The sequence below is a fragment of the Empidonax traillii genome, unplaced genomic scaffold, assembly GCF_003031625.1.
Source record: "Empidonax traillii isolate 1590-97213 ecotype Southwest subspecies unplaced genomic scaffold, ASM303162v1 scaffold332:size1087224, whole genome shotgun sequence".
NCBI classification, from domain to species: Eukaryota; Metazoa; Chordata; class Aves; order Passeriformes; family Tyrannidae; genus Empidonax; species Empidonax traillii.
In genome coordinates, this window is record NW_020955525.1 from 581032 (window position 1) to 605806 (window position 24775).

Consider the following 24775-nt stretch of genomic DNA (forward strand, 5'->3'; position numbering starts at 1 on the left):
ATAACACAGGATGGGATCAGTTCCTCCATACTAAGTACCTGTGCTATGGACATTCACACTTAATCTAACAAACAAAAGTCTAAGGAAATTTAACCTTCTCTTCAAAAGTTAGTTTAACCTGGTATTAAAGTCTTCTAATGGCAGAAATACCACAAATTTCCTGCATAAAAAAATATGTAGTACATAGCAATCCGGCAGTTATCATATATCCGTGATATTTAGTGCATAGATCTTAACAGCTTAATCCAATCAGTTATTCTATTTTGTATGTTTTCTAAAGTTAATCATATCAATCATGTAGCAAACTTTTACATATCAAAATTTGTTATCAGGTCTCCTCTGTGAATCTCAGATTTTCTAAATGTTTCCATTCCTTCAGTATTCCCTCATCTATCCACTCTGTGTGCATCTTTTAGGTGTACTTAAAAATCAACCCGCAGTTGCGGCTGAGGCTTCTCCATTTCCATACTGAATAGAATAATTATCTACTATGTCCTAAAATTATGTTTCTTTTGAATAATTAATTTTTGTTTCTGTAAAACTAGCATATTTCTGCTTGCTATTCACTTCATGCTGCACAAATTCACCCCATTCTAATCTTGTTTTTAACAACTCCTGGCCAATTATCTAATACCTGGCAATTTTCAAGACAAATGGAATGACAAGAATGATGCTTTGTGAAGTAAAAATCACATGACAAACTACCTTATCACCTCTGTCAAACTGCCTATACTGATGCAACAGGAAAGACACCGTCTACTATGGATTTTCACTTCTTTGTTTTAAGAAAAGCTGAATTTTTGACTGGGTATTTTTTTTATTCAAGTTCCTTGGAAAAAAAGCTTGCTCTATTTCATGCTGCAGACTGGGGAAAAGAATATATATTCCCACTTTTTATATTGGCAGATACTATTATACTTTGCTTTGAATACCAACACATTGGAATTATACTGAATATAGCATCTCCAGTTCCAAGAGGATTACTGATAACAGATATGCACTGCATGGGGAAAAAAGCTCCACCTTACACTGATACAGAGCCATATAGTCATCATCTTACTGACAAGAAGTCCCATAGTTTGGAGATCAAATCTACTTAATGTTTACAGTGCAAAGTCTTACATCTGGATATTTCATTTAGACAATAGTTCGAAATGAAGGGAAACAAACATAACTACTTAACATGTACTTTTCTCAGGCTAGAAACTGTAGAACTCTCAGGTTTAATTTAATTTTGTGAAGTTTCAGTGTAATAAAATAGACAAGTTATGTAAAAAATTACTTAACTTGAATATAGTATCAGGAAAGAGTCACTGATCTATTTGCAGATTTGCAATTTTTTCAGATTTTCTTTTTTCAAGATTCCTACTCCAAATTTTTTTAAAGCAAGGGCCACAGAAAATGGAAGAAATTAAAAGACCAGCTATAATGTATTTACACCTATATTAACTGTATATTACACAATCAGTAACATATAGAAATCTTGAAACTACTGTTTCTTAATACCTATGTAAATCAAAGTATGTTTTCAAGACTCAAGAGAAAATTTGCTATTGCTTCCGCTACAGGCCTTGCCCAAAAGTTGTTTAACAGTGGTTGTGGAGATGTTCCATACTGTGACAGATCTCCAGAGCCTCTTTCAGAGATGTGCAAAACCAAAATGACATCTTCACCTATCATTTTTAGTGACTTGTGGAAATGTGTCAGGTTTTCAGGTCCTCATACTGTCGTTGTTGAGCTTTTCCATTTTCACAAGGACAAAATGACAAGTCCTGTTCCTGGGATTAGAGATGAAACTGTGGTTGCAACAGGACTCAGACAACAACATAGTTTTTTCACTTATGCTTTAGTGACTGGATGTAGTAAAGGAAGAATTAAATACTTCTTTGCTGAAATGGGGAGAAGCTGTCTCCTGCAAAACTAAACAGCTTATTTCCTTTCAATAACTTTTTAAGTCAGACTACTTGTTATAATCAGTTATGGTCAGGTGATTAGAAATTCACTGAAGGTTTTTAATTAATTAATTAATTAATTAAATCACAGAATATTTGGAGTTGGAAGGGACCCACGGGGATTATGGAGTCCAACTCCTAAGTGAATGGCCCATACAGGGGATCGAACCCATGACCTTGGCATTATTAGCACCAAATTTTAAATGAGTTAATCTCGGGGTCATGTGTTCATTAAAAATCACTGTGACTGTGAACTATCAAAAAAGCTTGGAGGATATTACACAACACAAGGTTATTAATTTCCTAACACCCAGTGTTCTTAGGAATTCTCATTAGCTTTAATGCACATTAAATACTTCAAAATATTTCCTGGTATATACATTTGGCCTTCTATAATTTTTGTTGATGGCTTCCTTTCTTCTTTTTGACGATCTCAATGTCTAGGTTGCAGCACAGCCAGACAGAGTTTCATGAGAAAGCAGTTCATAACAGGATTTTCTGTGTCTGAAATCACCTAGTTTTAAATTTTGCAGGGGCCTTGATCTGCTGTAACAAATAATATGATACTAATGGGATTTTGATATTATGCTGATGTTCATATGGCTTGGAGACTCATGTAGTCAAGATCCACAGAAAATTTTAAAACAACATTAAAAGTAACAAATGGGAATTTGATCAGAAATTGAGATTAATTTTTATTTTAAAGATGAGTATAATCAGAACATGGCTGAGACAAAGCGGTGACATATTTGTGTGAAACTGGAACTCCATTCTCTTTTGCAAACAGTTCCAAGATTTCTTTCGTGAAGCTCCTATTTGAATCACAGATTTTAGTTTGAAATTCGAGATTCATGCTGTATTGCATCTTCCATTGGGGACTACAAACTCCATTTGGTAATAAGATCTTTAGCCCTAACTTAATTACAGTATCTGAAAAGCTGACAGGGAATAAACATGACTAATGATTCTGATTTTCTCTCATCTGCTCACCTATCCAGCAATCTCTCTGCACAGAACTTTGCAGGGTGATCACAATTGATGATTTTTATATGTCTGACATTAGAAATAACTGTTGTAGCAAATCACACTTGTATCCGTGCACTACTTTAAAATTGAGGTAAAAGATGAAAATAAAATAACTATGTTCAATTTAATCTGAATTTAAGGTGCAATTTCTGGCAAATTTCTCATTTTCAGAATAAGTGAAACATTTCATTCTCTCTGCTGATCTACAGGGATGCAAATCCTGTTTTCAGAGATGTCCTGTTCATGACATATTATAGCAAACAAAGCCCAACAAGAGGGAAAGCAACTTAATTTGTTTTCAAATTTGCATTTATTGCCAGCTGCTGTCACTATCAGATGGAGAGTTTCAGGTACTTGAGAACACCAGCTTAGCAATCTTTCTTTGTTTTAAGAGACATGAATTTTATTGCTCCGATCTGCTTCTATTTAATATAAGCAGAATTCGTCTCCAGTGAGTAACAGCTGGTTTGAATTTCTCATAATTAAAGTCAGTGTGTTTAAGCACATATATATTTAATTTATATTTAGACTGAAAGTTTCAGTTGCTTGGGAAGTGACAACACATAAACAAGATTTGAAAAGCTAAATCATGATTCATTTCAATCTATTTTTTAGCTCTCTTCTCAACAGATCTCTCTTACACCTCTTGATTTCTAACAAATTTGGCAGGTCTTTTTCTCATTCATGTATACATCATATAAACATATCCAAAAAATGCATTTATATGTACATATATGCACATGTATATATATGTGTATTCAAATTGAAAATACAGGTACCTTATATGAAATATTTGGAAGGACTTATGAATTTAGACTTATAAATTAATATAGGCTGTCACAGTAATACAGTACCATACAAATTTCTTCTCCAGAATAAAGCAGCTGTCCCAGCAATCACATGCTAAATAATGACTATAAGACAATTACACTGGAAGCTTGTCATACACCTGAATATCAGGGATGCTCTTCTATTATGGATCATCCTTCAAATATCAACCAGTGAAGATACAAAGATACAAAGAATGGCTCAAATACAAACAGTTTGCATTCATTGCTGGTAAAGGTGTACTACTTACACTCCAAAGATGCACACTATCTCTAAGCTAACTTCATGTACATGTAAGAAAATTCAAAGAACAATTTTCATACAGTAAATGGGGCAAAGATTTAAGCCCAAAAGTTTGCTGGATGTTTGCCAAAACTTCATCGTGATATTTTTAATTGCTTTTCATGAACCATCTAATTTGTTATGAAGAGTGACTCGTGTGCCTACACATAAGAGACTGGTGCTATTTTAGGTAGTCTGATGAGACATCCTCATGACAAGAGCAGCTATAACACAATATTCATGAGAATTGTGTCTTTCTGAAACTGTACTTTTTAAGACCAGACACGATAACTAGGACATCTAAAATGCCATTGGACAGGTATGTTTAAAGCAACTGAATCCCACCTATTAAGCTTGTGAAACTTAGAGTTTTCCTTTGGAAATTAATGGTTGTACAGAAAGACTTTTTTAATTCATCACTCTGCCTTCAACAATTAAAGACCTTTGATGGAACAGTTTCAAATATAAATAACATTATCTTCTTTCAGCACTGAATATACAACATGGAAAATACAGCAGAAAAGACAGCTAAAGAAGTAACCACTAAGAGAAGAAGGAAAAAAACATCATTCATCAACATATTATAACCTTTTACCCTTTTCCTGGCAGCAAGTCAGCATCCAAAAAGCAGTTAAAAGGGGAAACTTGACAGAAAAATCTTAAATTCTGGTAAAAGACAACTCTGGACCAAAAAGTAGATGTCCAACATACCTTAGCATGTTCAAAATGATTTTCACATGCTTATGTATGAAGGAATAGTGTAAAGAGATCTTGGAAATATTTCCAAAAGACTCTTTAAAACCTAGTTTTTGCATCAAAAGATACACAGGAACAGAACACAATTACCTATGCAGAGGGTCTTACAGACTGACTTGAGCACTGATACAAAGATATATAGAGAATACCTGGGCATGAAGTTGAGGAGAGGGAGGGGAGAATAGAAACATAATTTCCTATCACATTGCCTAAAAATTAAAAGAAAAGAAGGAGGGTCATAGGATGAGTTGCACTACACTGCACTACATTAGCTGATTAACTTTTGATGCAGATATTTCTACTGTAAATAGTTAGTTCTGTCCAGACAGAATTTTAAAGACTTTACATTAAACAACAAGTCTCAAATTACCTATGAAACGGTCTGAGTTTTCTTGTTTTTAATCATCTTAAAAATTGCAAACATTATCCTCAGAGAAATAAAAGATGCAGATGTAGTCCTGTGCTTTAAGGTTTGTAACATTAGGGGCTTTCCCTTTACAGCACTATAACATTTTACTTACAGCACCAAAGTACGCTTTAGACTTTGTAGTCGCCCACTGACATACCTCAAGGCTGCTGTGGCAATACTTTTACGTTGTACTCCTAAATGGTCTCATCCTCACAGCCTTGTGTCTTCAAACTGCAAGACCCGGCTGTCTCTGGTGCTGAATTATGATTGAATTTTTAAGTCATCCTTTCTCCTCCCTACCTTCTTTTACCTCTCACTTTCTAGCTTTTTGTTTATAACTTTATGGTCAGGAATATGTAGAGCTTAGCAGATAACATAAGTAGAAAATTATTATGTAAATAACCCAGAAAAAAACCTTTCAGGAATACACATGCAAAGAACTTCACAATCAGTTAAATGAGTGTAGCATCTGCACCTGATCAGTGTGCAACAACATCAGCACTAATGTGTAAGGGAAACCAGCTGGGATGCCAAGATGATCCTGCTTTAACCACATAATCATGGTGGGAAGTGCTCAGAGGTAATATCTGTGGTGCTAGAGAAAATGAGGGGAAGAAGAATCGTGCCTGGTGATAATCTCTTCAGATGGCCATGCATGAATATAGTTTTCTCTTTTTGTGTCTCATACTCTCTATTATTATTATTTTTTATATTTTCAGTCGAAGTTCTTTTTCATTAAGGGTGTATGTACCATTAGGGAGCTCCCATGTAAGCCTGTTTGCTCGGCCTTTGAGCAATACAGAGAATATTCCAGATTTTGAGAAACTTTCTACAAAACTCAGTAGACTTTTATGTATCACTCCTGGTATATCTGCTTTTTTTGCCCATGTTTTGATCATCTTAAGCATGAATAGTGAGGAAAAGAGTAAGGATACTACTAGTTCTAACCATGAAAGAGTTTAAGTCTATGTAGCCCAGAAAGATGGAAAGAAATTATGAAAAATTCATTATTAACTTTACTTGTATAATTCTCTTAGAAAAAAAATGAGTATTTGAATTGACAGAGGGAAACAGTTTGTTTAAAAAGTCCTCAGGCATTTGTTACTACTTCAAAAATTGACATAAATTTTCATATTCTATATGTAGTAGAGATCCCAAAAGAATATACATAAAGCTAATCAAACTAAAGCTGTTCAAACATCCTCAATATTTCTCAGCAGAAGAAGACAAAAATTAGGGATGTCTTCGTAATCTAGGTGGAAACTAAAGCTTCCTTTAAAGAGATACAGCAACTCAACTAAAGAATTACATCCTAAAAGGTTTATCACATCTTTCTAATAATGCAAAATGTTTAAGAATTTTTAGATAGTTTGATGAAATATAGAATCACAAACACTGCAGCCAAACATCAGCAAGTGCTTCAACAAACTGTCTAAATCGTACAATGTAAAAACACAGAGTTGAATATTGTCTTCATATGGAAGGAAATGTAGCAGTTCACTAACTCCTTTAATTGCCCTATGTATATATATATATATAACGAAACTGAGTCCTTTTCTATCCCATGTGACAGAGCTCTTGGTAGAGATCAGCAAACACTTCTTATTAACCTCTGTCTCTTAAGCAAAGAAACTAGAATTAACATCAGTTGAACAAAACTTACTGAAATTAAAAATATCCTGGTGCCTAAAGATTCCTTATGTCATTTTTGCCCTTTCCATAAATTTGATTCAAAGAGTTAATTGTGCTGAAATAAACATTAGCATAATGCCTAAGGATTCAATTTTTTACCTGGCTATGGAGTGTTGGCAGCATAGACACTGAATCTAAACTGTAGAATAATTCATTAGGAAATATGCAATAGCTGTGGCAAGATTTACTACAAATATGCTTGAAGTGTTTTTAAAAATTAATATTATGCTGCTATGCTTGGCTTAATTAGCTTTCTTCTTCATTTACAAAGCATATCGGTCTGGTTAATGAACTCAGTCTCTATTCCCCATTCTTGAAAACCTGTTTAATTAAAGTTTTAACTGCTGCATAAGTTTTAGAAACAGTAGAATGACTTTTATTATTATAAACCGAAATCCTTATTTTAATTATGATCATACCTACATATACTATATCAGAAATATAACAAGACACATTCCATAATACTCCTGAATACACACACAACACTGCTACTTATAATTAATTATATGTGCCATCTATTTCCATTGTGTTGCATGTTGGCAGTTCCAGCGGTTTTGCACAGAAAGTTGCACAAGCAGTCAGACTGTGATTAATTTAGCCAATCAGTAAGTCAGTTCCTTGAAATTCATTAAAGGTCACCTTTTCTTTTTGGTTCATGCCTATTTTTAATCTGTTCATTGATTCCCTCATTCATTATTCTATTCTATGTCTTTTAGAGGTACATCACTTATTCAACTCCTACCTCTACTATTAGGTGACTATAGTTTTCACTTATAGCAAATCCTATCACAATATATTTCAGCATTTACCACTTCCTCCCATTCAGGCTATGATAAATGATTAAATATTAATTTAATTATGCTATATATATAAAATAGAAACCTAGTCATTAGAAATGCTATTTGGGATAAACTCAAAGTTCTAGAAATGCATGACATACGGTTTATCATAGCTAGTTTTTTTTGCTTCATATTAAAACCCTTGTGGCATAATGGTCAGTGAGAAGAAATTATTTGTGCAATCACTGCCAACAGACTACAGTAAAGCAGAAATTTTTGGCCTACCTATGCAGAAATGCTGAAGACCCCACTTAATGACTTGTTACCCATTATACTGAAAATACACTACAGTTTCATCACACAATTTACTCCACAGAAGCAGAATGTTAACAATAGTCAGTTCTAAAATAATGAAAAAAGATAATAGTAATTTTCCACCCTATTCTCATTTGAATCTCATAACCACTGGGGTGATCAATTTCAAAACCTTATTAGTTCTGCTGTTGTGAACTATTCAGAACCTCATTTTGAGATCTGTGGACCTCATTTCAAGGTTTGCAGTACAAAACTATACAGGCAATCTTTTTAAATGAACAATTTACAATTAATATTCCTGTCAACATGTATTTGTAATTTTTATATAATAACAAACACAATAGTGTCAAAAAATTTCAATTAAAACATGGCCAATTATTGCATATAGCTGACACACTGTGCTATAAAATACGCACTGGCACTAAAAATTGTCAGGCTGTAAATCTAATGAAGAAAGGAAGCAAACAAATAGCAAACAATGCTATTTTTCTAAGTTAAAAAGAAAAAGAGAGGGAGAGAGAAAGCATCATCAGTTCATTCTGTGTAGAACTGCATATTCATTACTCCACTCAATGGAAAAATATGAAATGCATAAAATTAATTTTGAGGAGGCGACATTTTTTGTATTCATTACATAAATTCAAATCCCAAAGAAATGCTTTTTTTAAAATATATGCTCTTATCCCCCTCAAAAATGTTTTAACCACATTTTCATTTAGACTAACTTGGCCTATTTCTCTTAACATTAGCATAGCCAAGAGTCTTCATACCAGCTGAGACTGATCCTATAAGAGTATGTTCAGATGATCCCAAATGGCAGTGTTGGTGCATTTTAAGAAGCTACTGTGTTTCAGCTGGAGTTGGTAAGCAGACATGTGGTCCCTGCCAGCTCATGGCAGTGATAAGGAAACGATGTTCACTTAAGCTGCCTTCAGCAGTTCCAAAAGGGAGTTGAGGTGAAAGCATTGAAAAGATGAGCATTTAGGAAGAACGCTGGAGGCAAGCTATGTTTTTTGTGTACAGCATCGAAAGTGATGCAGCTGCTGTTGTTTCCCTACACATGTGTGGAGATGGAAATTAATCTTATCATTAGTTTGGAGTAGTGGCATGCACACGATCAGCTTAAATGAATTACATGAGGGAGCAGTATCTCCATCTGTGAGGGATAAAAGGCAGAAGGGAAGAATGTGTGTGTGTATGTGTGTGTAGAAATGAAAGGGGGCCAAAGAAAAGCAGCACCTTCTAAAAACCACCACCTCAGTCACTTGCAGTGACCTGACCATTGGTTGATTTGAAACAAACAGAATGTCTGCTTACATTTTTCTTTAAAGGAAACTAAAGAATTCAGGCAAAAACAAAACAAACAAACAAAGAAACGAAACCAAAAAGAAACCTTCAGCCCCCAGAAAGTCATCATTTGGGATTCTGAAGCTAGAATAATGCTGCAGATAAGGAAGCAACCCCATACTGAGACTATTTTGCGAGGCAGTTTTCTACTCTTTATTGGTAGGTGGACACAACACTTCCACTTTGTTACTGGCTGAGTTCAGCACCCGAAATGTATTTAAGTATTCTAAAAAGAGGACTTCTGCACTGCTGTAAAATGAAATAACCAGTAAGATTTATTTACATTATTAGAGTAGATTCTTCTGTTTCAGCATGTTTTCTTTCAATTTGCAAACACAAAAATATCCCTGATCCTAATGCTGCTCAAGCTAATAAAAGTTGTAGTTTCAACTTACAGTAGGAAAATGCATGAATTTCCAGGTTTTGAACCTTGTTTGCCTTCTAGCACACCTAGAAAAATCTGTGCTGACATATACATGAACTTATTGTTCATCTTCTGAGATGAGGAGCCCAGGGAGTTCAGTTAATATCTGTTCCACAAGCTTCATATGTAAGCATAAGCCTACAACAAGATCTTTCGTCCCTACTTCCTCATCTGTAAAATGGGTTTATTACTATTTGCTTCCTCCTACACAGTGAGCTTTTAATGCAAGTCGACGAGCACCCCAGTTGAAATGAAGCTCAGCTTATATTCAGACACTACTTAAGCTACCATCTAAATGCTGAGGTGAAGTTCAGACAAAGAACATTTTTACTAAATACACCTTTTATTCTGATGTCTAAGTATGGATTCCAGTGCCAAATTTCAGACCACCAGTGGTATTTGTATCCATAGCTTAGAAAGTAAAAAGGAAATATTTTTTTTAAATTAAAACACATGAAGGTATTTTATTAACCAATGGAATTTTAAAATGTTAATGCATTTTATTTAATTGCTGCTCACTTTTTTAAGATCTTCATAAAGACAACCTATTGAGCTTCCCATTGGGATGATTATACTTCTATGCAAGTCTTTTCTAACCATCTGATGTCTTGGCAGAAAATCAACTTACAGAGAAGCAGAAATCAAATGTGTTTCTCTAAAGAAAAATGTCTACAAAAGTTGCTCTCTTGAACAATATATGCACTTTTTAAAGTTTCTTAAACGTGTTAAGTAACACGTTTGAAAATTAATATTTGATATCATACAATTATAGGATAATTCAGGTTGCAGGGATCCTCAGGAGGTTTCTAGTCCGAATTCCTGCCCAAACCAATGTTAGCTACAAAATCAGTTATTGAGGGCTTTATCCGGTCAGGTCTTGCACACCTCCAAGGATGGAGACCACAGTTTCTCTGGCAACAGCCCCTTTGCCTGACCATCCTCATAGAGAAAAGTTTCTTTTATCTGGTCTTGAACTCTACACTCATTGCACCACTAGGCCCAGCTCCACCTTTGTGCTAACCTCCCCGAAAGTAGGCTTTCTGCTAAGTCACCCCAAAGCCTTCTCTTTTTCAGGCTGAACAAGTCCCATTTTCCCAGCTCCTCCTGGCAGGGCAAATGCTGCAGCCCCAGTCCAGCTTGAGAGCACGGGGCCCTCTGCTGTACTTGTTTCATATCACTGTTGTCCTTCTCTCCAAAACTGAAGCCTATATGTGGTCCGTGACACAACAGTATTTTCCTCTTCGTAAAACAACACTTGTTGTATCACAGCCCTGTTCATGTTTGTGTTTAAAACCTACCAAAAGGCCTCAACTTACTATAAAATATTGTGTGGAAAGCAAAGATCTGCCTAATAGTAGTATTATCCATTCTTACATTGGTCTCTACTTCCATGTCCAGCACATAGTAGCCAGTCAGGAGAAGTGAACTGGTGACCAGAACTCTGCTGGATATTTGCACTGCAGAGAACTTCATTATTGTACATGTTCCAGGTGCCAGTGGAAGCACAAGCTGGAGAGGCCATGGTACTTCAACAGTACTTTTCCCAACTCCTCTCCCAGATTTCTGTTTTCCATCCTTGTAGTTGTCAATAAAGTGCTTGTTGGCCTCCTTTCTCTTAATTCTATAATATATATTAGCACAAGATAGAATGGTACACACAGCTACAGCTAATGCTGGCAATAATGCCTGCAGATACAATTCCTAAATATACTAGATTATACTTCACAATAACCAGGGGCTGCATAACTACAGGGATTTATTGAAAGCCATGAGAAATGTTACTCCAAGGTACCTACAGAGCATTTAAAAAACTTCCCCGCTGTTTATTACTCTGGCAGATTAAAACAGTCTTTGAACACTACAGAGACTTGTTATGCACAGTGTTCACAGATATGCCATCTTGAAAGAGATGCTGCTTTTTGCATTTTTAAAGTGTTGCTTCTCTAATTAAATTAAAAAATAAAATGTTGCCTCCTGTAGATGCAGCTGTCATTTGTGTCTTGGCTCAGAAGCACACTAATAGAGAGTAGCCTAGTATATATTGATAATTGCAATTGCATACTCAATTTTTAGTACTTCTGGGCTTAGTCTGAACAGTAACTGTGAGATCTAGTGTTATGGATGGTCTCTCTTTTATTGTCTCAGTGTTGCCAAAATCAAACCTCCTTACTTCAGTGGCAATAGGATACATTGCTTCTTTTTTCTATAAGCTAACACTGCAAATAAGTACAATCTCAGAGAATTGTCTTTTTTTCCTTTAATATTAAGACTTCCAGAGGTCACAGAGAATCTACCTTGTAACTCCACTGCTTTCAGTGAATTTGGCAAAAGAGACCAAGTGAAATATCAGAAAAATTATATTGAGGATGCACAGAATCTGTTAACAATCTTACTGCTGCTATCTGAACTCTTAAGAAAAAAATAATTCTCTAAAGTGTTACGGATATTAAAGAACTGAAGACCTTACTTCATGGAGCAATGAGTAAGTACAGCTATAATATTAACACTCACTTTCTAATGGAGGGGAAAAAAGTAAGAAATAAGTCTGGAAAACTACACCTTTTTTGCACTCCATATATTTGCCCTTCTGAAAACTTTCCGAGGAAAAAAATTGTGCATTTTTTTCCTGAAATTAAACTCTCTATTCCTATTCTTTCTGTCTTTTCATACACCCCCTCCTCAAATATTAGATAACCAACCTAATGCAAAGCAAAAAACCCCCACCTCTGTATTTTATAATGAGTATGAAAAATGCCAAATTTCAGAAATCCAGCTTTTCAGACCATCATTACTTGGCCTAAAGATCTATAGAACTTTAGCAATTCATTATGGATATAGAAAATCTTCATTCTACATCCATCAAATTGTTTACCTATGTTAGAGATGCTTCACCAATATACATTCCCATCATTTGCGTTTCCAGAAATTGAGCCCTGTCAGGCAATGACTCTGCATATGGAAATGGAATCAAAATCAATGGAAACTCTATTTAGGAGACTTTCAAGGATATGAACAATTCTAAACAGTCATGACAGAGCAGTATAGCCGGAACCTAAAAATAAAGCTTTAATTGGCTAAAAAAATTCCATCAGTACCTAACAGTAAGTAGTGTAAAATAAACTGCATCATACCTATGAGTATTCTGTGCACATGGACACAAAATAAAAATAGTTTGGAAGACAAAGAGTTTTTCATCTAGGGCAATCTGACTGCAACTACATCCTTTAGATACATAGAGTACAGAGACAGAACAATATGAAGAATACAATTAGTCAGTTAAAATGAAAAATGTTCCAAAATTTTTAATCTCTGCAGATAGTGCTGTGTCTCTGTAGAGTACAATCTGTTCTCGTTTCTGTTGATTCCACTACCACTCCTGTCAATGTAGATCTGACCACTCACAGAATGTTGCTTTTTTAAAATTTTATTTTATTTTATTCATAACCCAAAGATGGTGGACTTTGCTGAAGAAGAGAACAGGACATAACCATAAACATACCCTTTGTATCAACATCAACTGTGATTCCTACTCTTTTAATGTGTTTCATGGATAATCTATTTGCCTATTCCTATTCCACGTTTCCTATTCTAACTTTGAGCCACTGCAAGCAGTACCTTACCACATCACTGGTACCTCAGAATAATAGTTACAAGAGCTCTGTGCACTGGGAAAAGAGGGAACAAAAAGACTTGCTCTACAGCACTAGTGAACATGAAATTGTGTCTGTGTGATCTATGTCTGCATTGCCATACTTTGAGAAACAAGAAGTATTTCCTTATTCGCATATTCAGAGCAATTTTGCAAGATGGAACATTTAAACGCAACAGCATTTTGCTGAACCATTCAGTTCAGAATACTAACTCCTAAATAGCCTAAAACTATGCCTGGACCAAACTTTTTAAAAAGTTAGTCTTCGTGGAGGCTCACAAATCATTCTTAACCCAGGTACAGTGTTAAGAAGTAAACAATTAGATGGAAGAACATAACTGGTACACCAAGCTCCTGCAGACCTGTGCACTGTGATAGACAGGAGGAAAACAAATTAGTTCAGCAAGGTTCTGAAAAGACTCAATTTCAAATGTTACTCACTTAATCCCAATTTTGATTTCCTTTGCATAAAGCTTCATTTATTTGTGTTACCAAAAACATATCATAATTCATCTGTGATAGATAACTATAGATTTTTTAATTTCCACCAATGCATTTAAGATAAATGAGTTTTATTGAGTTTAATTTCAAGTTACTCCAAGTGTTTTTAATTTTTAACAAATTAGATTATATTGACTTTTAAAATAAGGCCTCCTTTGAAAGACTTAACGTTTAAACAGCCTTCAGGAACCATTGTAATGATTTCCTACTTAAAGTTAATTCTCTTGTGAATCCAAGGAAGACAAAATAAATCCTGATCTATGGGAGCTACATTTTGCAATACTGTCTGTATAAGAACTGACCTATAGACTCATTCTCAGAGGCTGAATGGTAATTTTCTAACTATTCATTAAATTCTTCAAAAGAGGAAGTTCTAATAGCTTATCCAAATTAAATTATCTGTTGTAGTTTTGTGGCACAGGTTGTGAGGAGTATATGCTTGGGGATATACAAGACACCATGAAACTCACTTCACCTGCTCTAGCAACTAGGCTGGAAACAAGAATAGAAAACTGAAGTTTTTATTTCAGTGAGTTTGTAGCTTTTTCAGTGCTTCAGAACATTTTTCAAAAGGTAAGTACCATGTAGTACCTAATGTGTGGCTACCTGAAAAATAAGAAAAAAAAGGTCAAAAATGGACCTATTATAGATCTTTCACCTACACTCCTTTTCAAAAACTGGAAGTCAGTCATTATTATTTTTAAAATGTCACAATTTTTATTTTATTAAATGCTTTTAGAAATTTGAAAAACAGGATTTTACTGCCATGGAGTCATAACACCTGAACTGAAGTCAAAATATAAGGAACTTTTCTTATGGCATTAATGGCTCTGCCTATTTGATCTTTCATTTCTTTCAGTAATTAACAAACAGTAAAACTCTAACTTACCCTAATTGATAATATGAAAACACATAGCCTTCTCGTGACATATCTTGTGACATCCCTAGTCATGCTCCAAATAGATCAAATAAAGATAATTCACTCAGCTATGAAAACATAACTACAGAATCACAGACCATATTGCCTATCACTGTTCTTATTGACCCATGACAATACTGTTTATCATGATTTAACTGCAGCTGGCAACTAAATGCCACACAACCACTTGCTCGGTCCAGCCCCTTTCCACCCCAGTATGGGGGAGAATTGGAAAGAAAAGGTAAACCTCATGGGTTGAGAATAAACAGTTTAATAATGGAAACAAAATAAAATATAATACTAGTAACAACAACAATTAATAAAATTATTATTTTTATTATCATCATCATTAAATGGAGAGAGAGAGGGGAATAAAACTCAAGAAAGGCAAGTGATGTACAATACAATTGCTCACTGTCAATTCCCAAGCAGTCATCAGTGTCTCCCAGCCAGCTCCTGCAGTTTACATGCTGAGCATGATCTATGGTATGGAATATCCCTTTGGCCAGTTTGAGTCAGCTATCCTGACCACAACTCCTTCATGGATTGTTGTGCACCTCCTCACTGGCAAAGCATGGGAAACTGGAAAGTCCTTAACTTAGGATAAACACTTCTCAGCAACAACTAAAACATCACTGTGTTATCAACATTATTCTTATTCTAAAGCCAAAAAACATAGACCTGTACCAGCTACTAGGAAAAAAATTAGCTCTATCCTAGCTGCAACCAAAACATACAGTTATAGCAAAAAGCTCTGGGACAATTTTCATGTGTTCAAATTAAAAAATGCACATCTTGATTACTGAGATAAGTATTTCTTTCAATAAATTCACCTAACATGTATTACCACAGATAAATGAGGATCATCCTACAGTCTTCTGTGTCCATGAGTAATTCAGTAACGTACAGGCTCATCAAGATTCTGCATATACTCTCACACCCATTATGTCCCACGCCTTTGTCCATTTGGCCAAGAACACCCGCAAAAGTTAATGAAAAGTTCAGAGACTGGAGGAGTTTGAATGTACAGCATAGTTAATTTCCTACAGATGCAATTTGTGTCATTAAATGCCCTTTTTTATCAAAATCCAAATTCTGTTTCAAAAATGAATGTAAATATGTTAATAAAGTAACACTTGAAGTTGCCTTATATTGCTGTCTCTTTCTGACTTTGCTACAGCAATGAATGAGCAATACTGATTCAGGAATATCATTCTTATCACTTAAATTAATTACAGCACTAATATCAACTGCACCAAGGAATAAGTACCTTCTTAAGGACACAGGTTAATAAAAGTCATCACACAGTAGCATACACGCTACTCCTATGTTTTAGTTCTTTAAGTGATAGTTGTAGCTGTAAATGTCTATATAGTTTTTGGACATCAAATTATCTTCTTAGTGCCTGCTATTTAAAATATTTTGCTCCAACAAAGAGGCAACAGTATATTTTGATTTCTCAAACTGAGATAATTCTGAATTTTTCAATAAAACAAAAATATTGACTGCAAGAGAAAAAAACAAAAAACAAAACAAAAACATAGACAAATTCCACAGTGCCCGTTTTATTAACCAGGGCTCACTGAGACCAAACTCAAATCCTTGACTTGAATTGCAGCTGTCAAGGCCTTCTTAAGTATTCACTACACCAGAGCAAGAATCATTATCTAAACAAATTGAGTCACAGTGTGCCATATTGTCTGAGATCTCCCAGGGTCATTCATAGCTTAGTATGGGAAACTAGGGATTTACCTTCCCAACTCTATGCCAACTCTATTCTGTATCTGGGAAAAAGATACCTTTTCAAGCAAGTATTTTCTTCAAAATAATACTGTTCTCAAAAAAACTTTTTATTTACGTCTGGTAATTTATTTCCTCCCAGCCCCAGTAGAAAGGTGTATCTTTCAGAGTAAACCAAGTCTTGAAGTATTCTAGAGTCTACTCTTGCTACAATGTTGTGGGGTTTTTTTCCTGATAGAATAATTTACTTAAAATCAGTTCCATATATTCCCTACAGATTCCTACGTACTGCAGCAAAGACAGTCATCTTTCTCTCAAAAATAAAATAGAATAGAATAGAATAAAATAAATATAAAATGTAAATTCAACCAAAAAAACACACTGAAACAAATACATAAATAAATAAATAAAAGCAAAAAACCAGTCTACCTTTATTTGTCCGCCTCAGTGTGAAACAGTAACTGTAGTTTGTAAATGGAAAATCACAGGCCTATAATCTTATCGAAAAATGCTATAAAATTACCAGCCTTGATTTGTGGCAGAGATATCCTCAGAAATAAGCATTATTTGCATCCATGTACCTTTCATGAGAGAGCGAGTAGTTTTGTGTATCATTTCTCCTCTCATTAAAAGGAAGACAGGAACAATGCTGACATCCTTGTTAAGAATAGATAGAGAGAAAATGCTAGAAAGTTCTCGTCGTCTAGGATACTGATTTAAAATATGCTGAAAGCTGCACTCTTCCTATAAAGACTCAGAGATTAAGGCTTAAAATACTTACTTGATAATGTCTCCTTCAAGTGCAATCACTCGTTTAATGATCTTCTGTTCAGGATTTCTAGGAGACCTAACACAGGGGATAAGGTTATACCATTAGTAACGTTCGCATTGTTTTAAGACAACGAAAATAAATTCCACAAAGAAATAGACACTATGAAAGTCATTAGGAGATTCCATGTTTCTCCGTGATATAACATCAATCATTATGTTCCATGCTGAAGTGAAGCTACTGTAATCATTCTCATTGCAAACCATAATTGCAAAGCAGATACTGAAAAATGACCTGCTTACAAACACCACAATAATCAGCATACCTTTTATCATGAAAAATATACTCCACCACATTAAAAGCAGAACATCCCACTATCTATGAGGTGGGTAGCTTTGTAAACAGATTAATGTATTAAACCCTGAATTTTCCAGCATATTGTGTTTAAAGGTTTATGTCATTCACTCACTGGGAAAAAAACCTATCTCTGTGTTATTATAATATCTATCACTAATTCAGATGAACCTTGCCTAGGGAACTGTGGAAGTAAAAAAAAACCGTTGTAAAATTCTCTGAAAGTTCAAGCTTTGTCCAAAGTTTCTTAATGCATTACCATATTTTCACTTAGTTATTTTCCCATAAGCATCTTTCACTGAGTTGATTCTGATTGTATATTACATAATATTATGAGAAAGCAAAGCTGAACTTGCATGTCCAGCCTGAATACTCCAACTTCCTGGATGCATATTAATAGATAGAACTATTAAAAATATTATTTTACTGTATTTTTGACAGGTTTATGTAGACACATGTGCACCATAAGTTTTCTTTCTTTTCTATATACTCTTTGCATTCTTCACTCTTAATTATTGAACTATGCAAACTTAGAAGAGTGTTTTCTTGTTATTAAAAAAAAATTCTTTTTATTTGCAACTTGTACACAGAAAAGTCACTGAAGGAACAAACTGTTTTGATTTTCTGCTGATGCTTGGGTTCTGCTTATTGAACTCCGAGTAGTCCGCTAGACATGCAGTTGACAGAGATTTATATTACAGTTTTCATGGCTAAAACCATTGGCCATGCCATCATCACAACACAGCAGTATCTTTGAGCTCATCTCTGGTCAACTTGTAGCAGACTAAGATTACATTTCTTTAAAAAGCAAAACTGAGATGAGTTTGGATGAAAAGTTTGCCTATGCTGCTGCATGACTAAAGGCATTTGAGGTTCACTTCCAGTTCCAAAAGTTAAAAAGAAAACTAGTTTCAGACTTAGTTGTTGGGGTTTTTTTTAATATTAGGCAAAAAAAGTACTCTAAACATTTTAAATTTTTTTTGGTTTCTTGAGGCTTTTTGTGTGTGTGCATTCCAATACATCTGAAATAAATTTGTCTTTCAATGTAATGAAATAAAATCCAACAAGCCCAATTTTGAATTTCAAAATAACAAATAGTTTCCCTTTACAGTTCACCAAGCCTGGAAACCTTATTTTCACCAAGCAGAAGGGAGCAATGAAAATGAATAAAGACCATACTTTGATTGCCTAGTCATCACTGGAATTTTCTAATCCCTACATAATTCACAGTAATATTTTATTTAGCATTTATTTTACCTGAATAGTTGTGTATTCCAGTTCAGTCTTGCCTTTCATGTTCTTTCTCAGGCTGAGAATATGCATTTTTATAAAATGTTACATGTCAGTCTTGCAAGGAATTAGTCAAATTTTAGATGCTCATATGATTTAAATGTATGGAGTATCAATAGCACTTTCTGATGCTGCTCCCTAGCAGGATTCAACGAGCCCTCATTTGAACATTAACCACACCTTATTCTCAATCAGAGCACAGTCTAAGAAAAGACAACACACCTTTACTACAAGCTGTTATAAATTATTTTTTTTAAAATTACTTTACTGTTGATTGATTTAATTTTTAATTCATTAAGCTCAGGCAATAATATTTTCATGTAATATTTAAGCAAGGGAAGTGGTAATACATAATGAATGGGATGAACTGTACATTTCTTAAAGATTGAATGAAAACAAATTTTATGTTTGCACTTTCGAAATTCTGTGCTGGTTTAACTCCTTACTTTCAAAGGTTCTTTAAAACTTCCCAAGTTAGCATTTCCACTTGATTGGTACATAAATATATATATATATATGTACACATATATGTATGTATGTATGTATGTATAGTAATGCAATTATGGACCTCTCTTAACTTTCCTTTCTTGTGCAAAAATTCTAATGACCTTGAATAAACATCACTCTAAATTTGAGGTATGGGTAGTTGTTCTAAGGGAGGCTACAGGATTTTCAAGAGGTGAGCAGGATGTTCTGTTCAAGAGCCAGTTTATGAACAGCAGGTGAACTGTTTCTGAAGTGATGGCTATCGATGCCTTCCTGAATAGTGTTTAGCATAACACTGGGATTTCATTGAACAAACTGAACAATGAATGAGGAAAAAAAGGTCCAAATATTGTAACTAGTATCTGTTTAGTACTTCTCTGTCACTAATATCTGAGTGAAGTAACAACCTTTGAAAACAGGAGTAATTCAAATGTTACACTGCATTTTTTCATTGTCCTTGTAGAAAAGGTCACATTCAGTCATGGTTCTTTCAATTGATATTGTGTGGGAAGAGACGAGACTCCCTACACACAACAAATATATCTTGTCTCCAAAAAATGGCATTCAGAAGACATGTAGATCATTAATATGATTCTATATGAATTAAAACCAACAATCCATACAGTTAACAGTTAGATCCATATCTGATGTTTCACAGTGCAGTCACCATTGACTATTTTCTAAATGAACCTCTCAAAAACTTGATCTTATATTTTTCTCAGTAAAAATATTTTCTCATCTGCATATAATCATTTTTGACCAGGCACAAATTAGGGACAGCAGCACAAGTAGAAACAACTAGTTGTCATTACTATGAAAAATCTCAAGTGCATTGCAAATATTAATGCACAAGTAGCCTTTAGCAGCACATCAGGAATGCACTAGGAAATGTATCGCTGGAACATAAATGCATTTCTTAAATGCAGATTGAATTCTCCTCCACTTATAGTCTATTTTCTTTTTTCCATGAAGAAAAGTGGAAAACAAACAAGTCTAGCAATCTGGCCCTCAAGCCATCAAGTTTTAACAATTTCTCTTTAAACAACAGTATTCTCTGATCAAGCACCTCAGGGGAATGCCCACTGTAAGATATAAAAAGCAACAGCCTATGTATCATACAAGACTGATAAATATTTTTGATTTTACCTGTCAAAACAATTATTTAAACATCAACTACAGATCACTGATGGCTGGCTGCAAATAATAGAATAAAGAGCAACATCTTCTCTATTTGAAATACCTTCTGACAATGGGACAATTCACTCTGCCCTAGCAACAATTTCTAATTTGTTCCAGACTTTCAGTTTATGCACAGTGCAATGTAGAAATTCCAGACACATGCACAAAGACATGAATTTTGACATCAAAATCTAGATTCAGAGTTTTAAGATAAACAATTTACCAAGGGAAAAAAAAAGAGACATTTGGTATGTATTTGTTTATGGTTTTCCAGATGCAGTTTTAGCAACTCAGCATAAGCAACCTGCCACAAAAACCTGTATGTTTGTCTTGTTCTGTATTGACTTGAAGCTTTATAATCCTCATCCACACACAGCTTTGATTTAAAACTAATGAGCAATTCCAAAAGAAAAATAACTGTCTATATCATCAGGACAGGACTGAATTTGAATTAAAGCCTCTTACATTTGGTTAGTTGTTCGAAAAGAATTGAGAGAGAAAGGTTAAGTAGAGGAGCAGGTAGATCACTCCAGTGACTAGAGCAGATTCAAATTCCTTATTCACTCTCAGCAAGAACTTGAAGATAGATTATTCTAACCTCCAGCCTACATGCTATTTTAGAGCAGGTCTCCCTTTGTCCAATAGATATTGCTGAAAGATAAAAGGCAGTATACATAGGAAACTCCTTCAATCCATACATACAGATTTTGTCCTAATGTTCTATAGTAGAGCTCAACTTCCTTTTTATTAAAAAAAAAAATCAACAACCACCTTTTTTGGCGCTGTAGACCTTGCATATGTCAAGGAGGAAAAACATTAATTGGGATGAATATTGGTTGGATAGCTTCATCTGGTTTTTATCAGCGAGGTATTCCAAAAACACAGTCTGAAATAAACTAATAATTGATGAGCTCATAAGAAGAGGTATTTTCTCGGGGAGGGATGGGATAACAACTGAATCTTAACACTTTTTTCTGTTTTAGGAAAGCATTGACAACCTTTCTTACTTAATACCCCAATATCACTTACTCAAAAAAAATGAATCAGTTATTTCCGGTTTTCCCTTTCCACTGCTTGGATGATTTATTTACTTTAGCGAATAAAACTTAGATCAATTTTCAGTAATTTGTCCATAAGCTAACTAACATTTGATCAAACATTACATTTTCATAACCTTTCTAGTTTTTGTATGTCATTTGACTCTGATTCCATTTTTTGAGTTTTCTAAGTACATTTTTTTCAGCATGTCCACAGCAAATCATGCTTAACTTCAGTTTCTACAGGCTTTTCTAGAAAGAGTGCTTTTAGAAAATAAGTGAAATACAGCCCAACTGATTAGCTTAGTTGGTCTGTACACACAACCTCAGGTGCAGAATCTGGCAGCTGCCTTTCTTAAATTTCATACAGTTGGTGATTGCCTGCCTCTTTAATTTGCTGAGGTCTCTCTGCCCTCCAGGGAGTCAAAAGCTCCTCCCAATTTATTGTTGTCAGTAAACTTACTTGGTATTCCTTCAAGTTCTGTGTCCAAGTAATTAATGAAGATGTTGAAGAGAACTGGGCCAAGGATGGAGCCCTGGAGAACCCCACTAGTAACAACTCATATAATCCCATTCAGTAAAACCCTTTATCTCCTTCTTGATATTTGGGGATCCAGAAAATAGCTAGAGTGACTAAAACGTAGATGGACCCCAGAATAAATGGCATTAGTATACCTACAGAATTGGGTACCTCAAAGTACAGTTTTGGAGCCTTTACTTAAAAAAAAATATTCTTGGAGGAAGATGAAGGAGAGACAATGGAGCTACTTCATCCTTTTTCACTTCTACCACCTCTAGCCTTATTTAAATGTATGAAAAATTGGGATGTTAATATCTTAAAATACAAAGTATTTTGTCTAGGATGCAAACTCTGATGCTAGAAGAGACCAACTGATCGCCCTAATTAACAGCTGTAGCCCACAGATTTCCATCTTTTCTGTGTTTTTTGGACAGCACCTAATTCTATTACAAAGCATTTTTAAAGAAAGTTATGATATCATGTTTCAAACACTCTGAGTGACAATGAGACTAACATCCAGAGAAATTATTCCAAAGTTTAATTATCCTTGCTGTTAGGAAATTGCATCTGCATTCAAAATTGAATTTATCCTACTTCAATATCATGCCTTCTCCTCCAAGGCAGAGAAACCCTCCAAATCTTATTTCTTCTTCATGCAAAAAGATTCAGAGAGAACAGTTCTTCCTAAATTTCTCTTGGATTCATCAGCTAGAATTCCTTAAACTTCTTAGCACACAGGTTTCCAATCCTGGAACCACTTCTGTTACCTTACTTCCAACCCCTTCATTTTCTTCTTGGCACACATGGAAACCTAGTATTATTTAGGTTGGAATATTACTATAGTTAATAAAAAAAGTAGAGTAATCTATCTTTATTTGCTGTCTCAATCCAAAATTTCTTTCCTATTTCTTAATATTCCATTTATTTTTGCATAGTCAGGCAAAAAGCTCATCCTTTTCATTCTATGAGCTGGTGTTGAAAGGGTAAAAAAAGTGACAATTAAACCTTCTCTCAGTAAACTGCTTGCTAAAACAGCTAAACCACAAAGTTTTGATTACTACTTTCACTTCTCACTCCATAAAGCGCTTTCGTGAACACTAACAATGCGATTCAGGTAATGCTGTAATGACATGGTATCCTGTCTACCTCTGCATTGCTTGCATACTTAGCCAATGATTATGAAGAAAATTGACAAAACAAGTGCCTAGCTTTGGATGACATAGCAGTCTGCTGACAAAATTACCATTCGCAGATGTGTCTCCAACCATATGTACATCTTCAATGTGGAACAGAGACTGTTTATGATCTGTCTAACGTCCCACATCAAGTCCATTAAAGGCAAGTTTCTCAAACAAGATATTATGTGCTAGTAAACAGAATTCTTGATGAAAGTAAATATCTATATTATAGCCTGTATAGTTATCTAGTTGTTTTGTAATTTTACTGATGTAACATACCAGGTTTTTTAGACAAAACCTATTTCTGAATTTGACCTTCAGTGTATTTTAGTTTCTACTAATAGAAAGATAAATAAATCATATGATGATTTTGCTCAGATAAGACATTTCTAAGACCCTTCTCTTTGTTTTAAATACTGGAAAATTATTGCAAATCTTGAAATCATTTGCATTTTCCCCTTTGTCTTTCATCCTCTTTAAGTGCTAAACAGGCGTTTTTCAAATGGCATTTCACACTACAGAAGTTATTTGAGTCCATGCTTTTCTGTTAGTCCTAATGTTTGAACCAGATTTGACCTTAAACTGTTATAATTTTAAAAGAAGTGAAACAGATTAGATTAACAATTTTTTCAAACAGAAATGTTATGAAGAAATCATATGTAATTTTGACAACATTAACAGACAAGGAAAGCAGTAAAAACCATTCCTCAGTTGGTCCTGGATTTCCTTTGGACTAAATTTGAAGAAGCAAGCCCCAGTCCTAAGAAATAATGGTTGAGTGAAACATTTTGAATAATCACTATTTTTCATCCATTATTTACAAAATAAGTACTTAAAGACAGCAGTTGCAGCACCTGGTTTGGCATAAGTTCTGGTAATGCTTGATTTGCTCAGCATCTCCAGTGGAAAATATGTACAAAGATGTAATTAAAAATATGAGGAAAACTGTACTTCTAATAACATACTGTGATTCTTAATTTAACTCCACACTGCTTTAATGTTTCTTAGTCAAACTTCTGTTAAAAAGCAAAATCACTCACTGCCAAACAACTGTTTTGGTTTTACTGAATTTTCCCTGGCATATCTTCAGCACGCTACATAGTTGCAACCTCACTCTTAGATGAGACATCAGGGGTATCAGATTTTCATAGATGTTGAAATTATTTATTATTGCAAATAATTTGATCTTCACCAGGAGATCATCACGGACTCTCTCCAGTGTAAACTAGATGTATAATTCCTACATTACAAAATTAAAGAAGCCTTCCTACACTTTGGATCCAACAATCAAAATTGTGTATCTGGCAAACTTGCAGAATTATATACAAGAAAAAGTAAAAAAA

At 34.5% G+C, this 24775-nt stretch overlaps 1 protein-coding gene across 1 annotated transcript in view; it reads right to left on the reverse strand.

Moving 5' to 3' along the window:
* IMMP2L (inner mitochondrial membrane peptidase subunit 2) overlaps positions 1–24775 on the reverse strand; it is a 419265-nt gene that overhangs the window by 125375 nt on the left and 269115 nt on the right. Inside the window, exon 4 of the mRNA XM_027891847.1 lies at positions 17401–17466. Coding sequence (XP_027747648.1) covers positions 17401–17466 — 66 coding nt within the window. The remainder of the gene's footprint in view (positions 1–17400; positions 17467–24775) is intronic.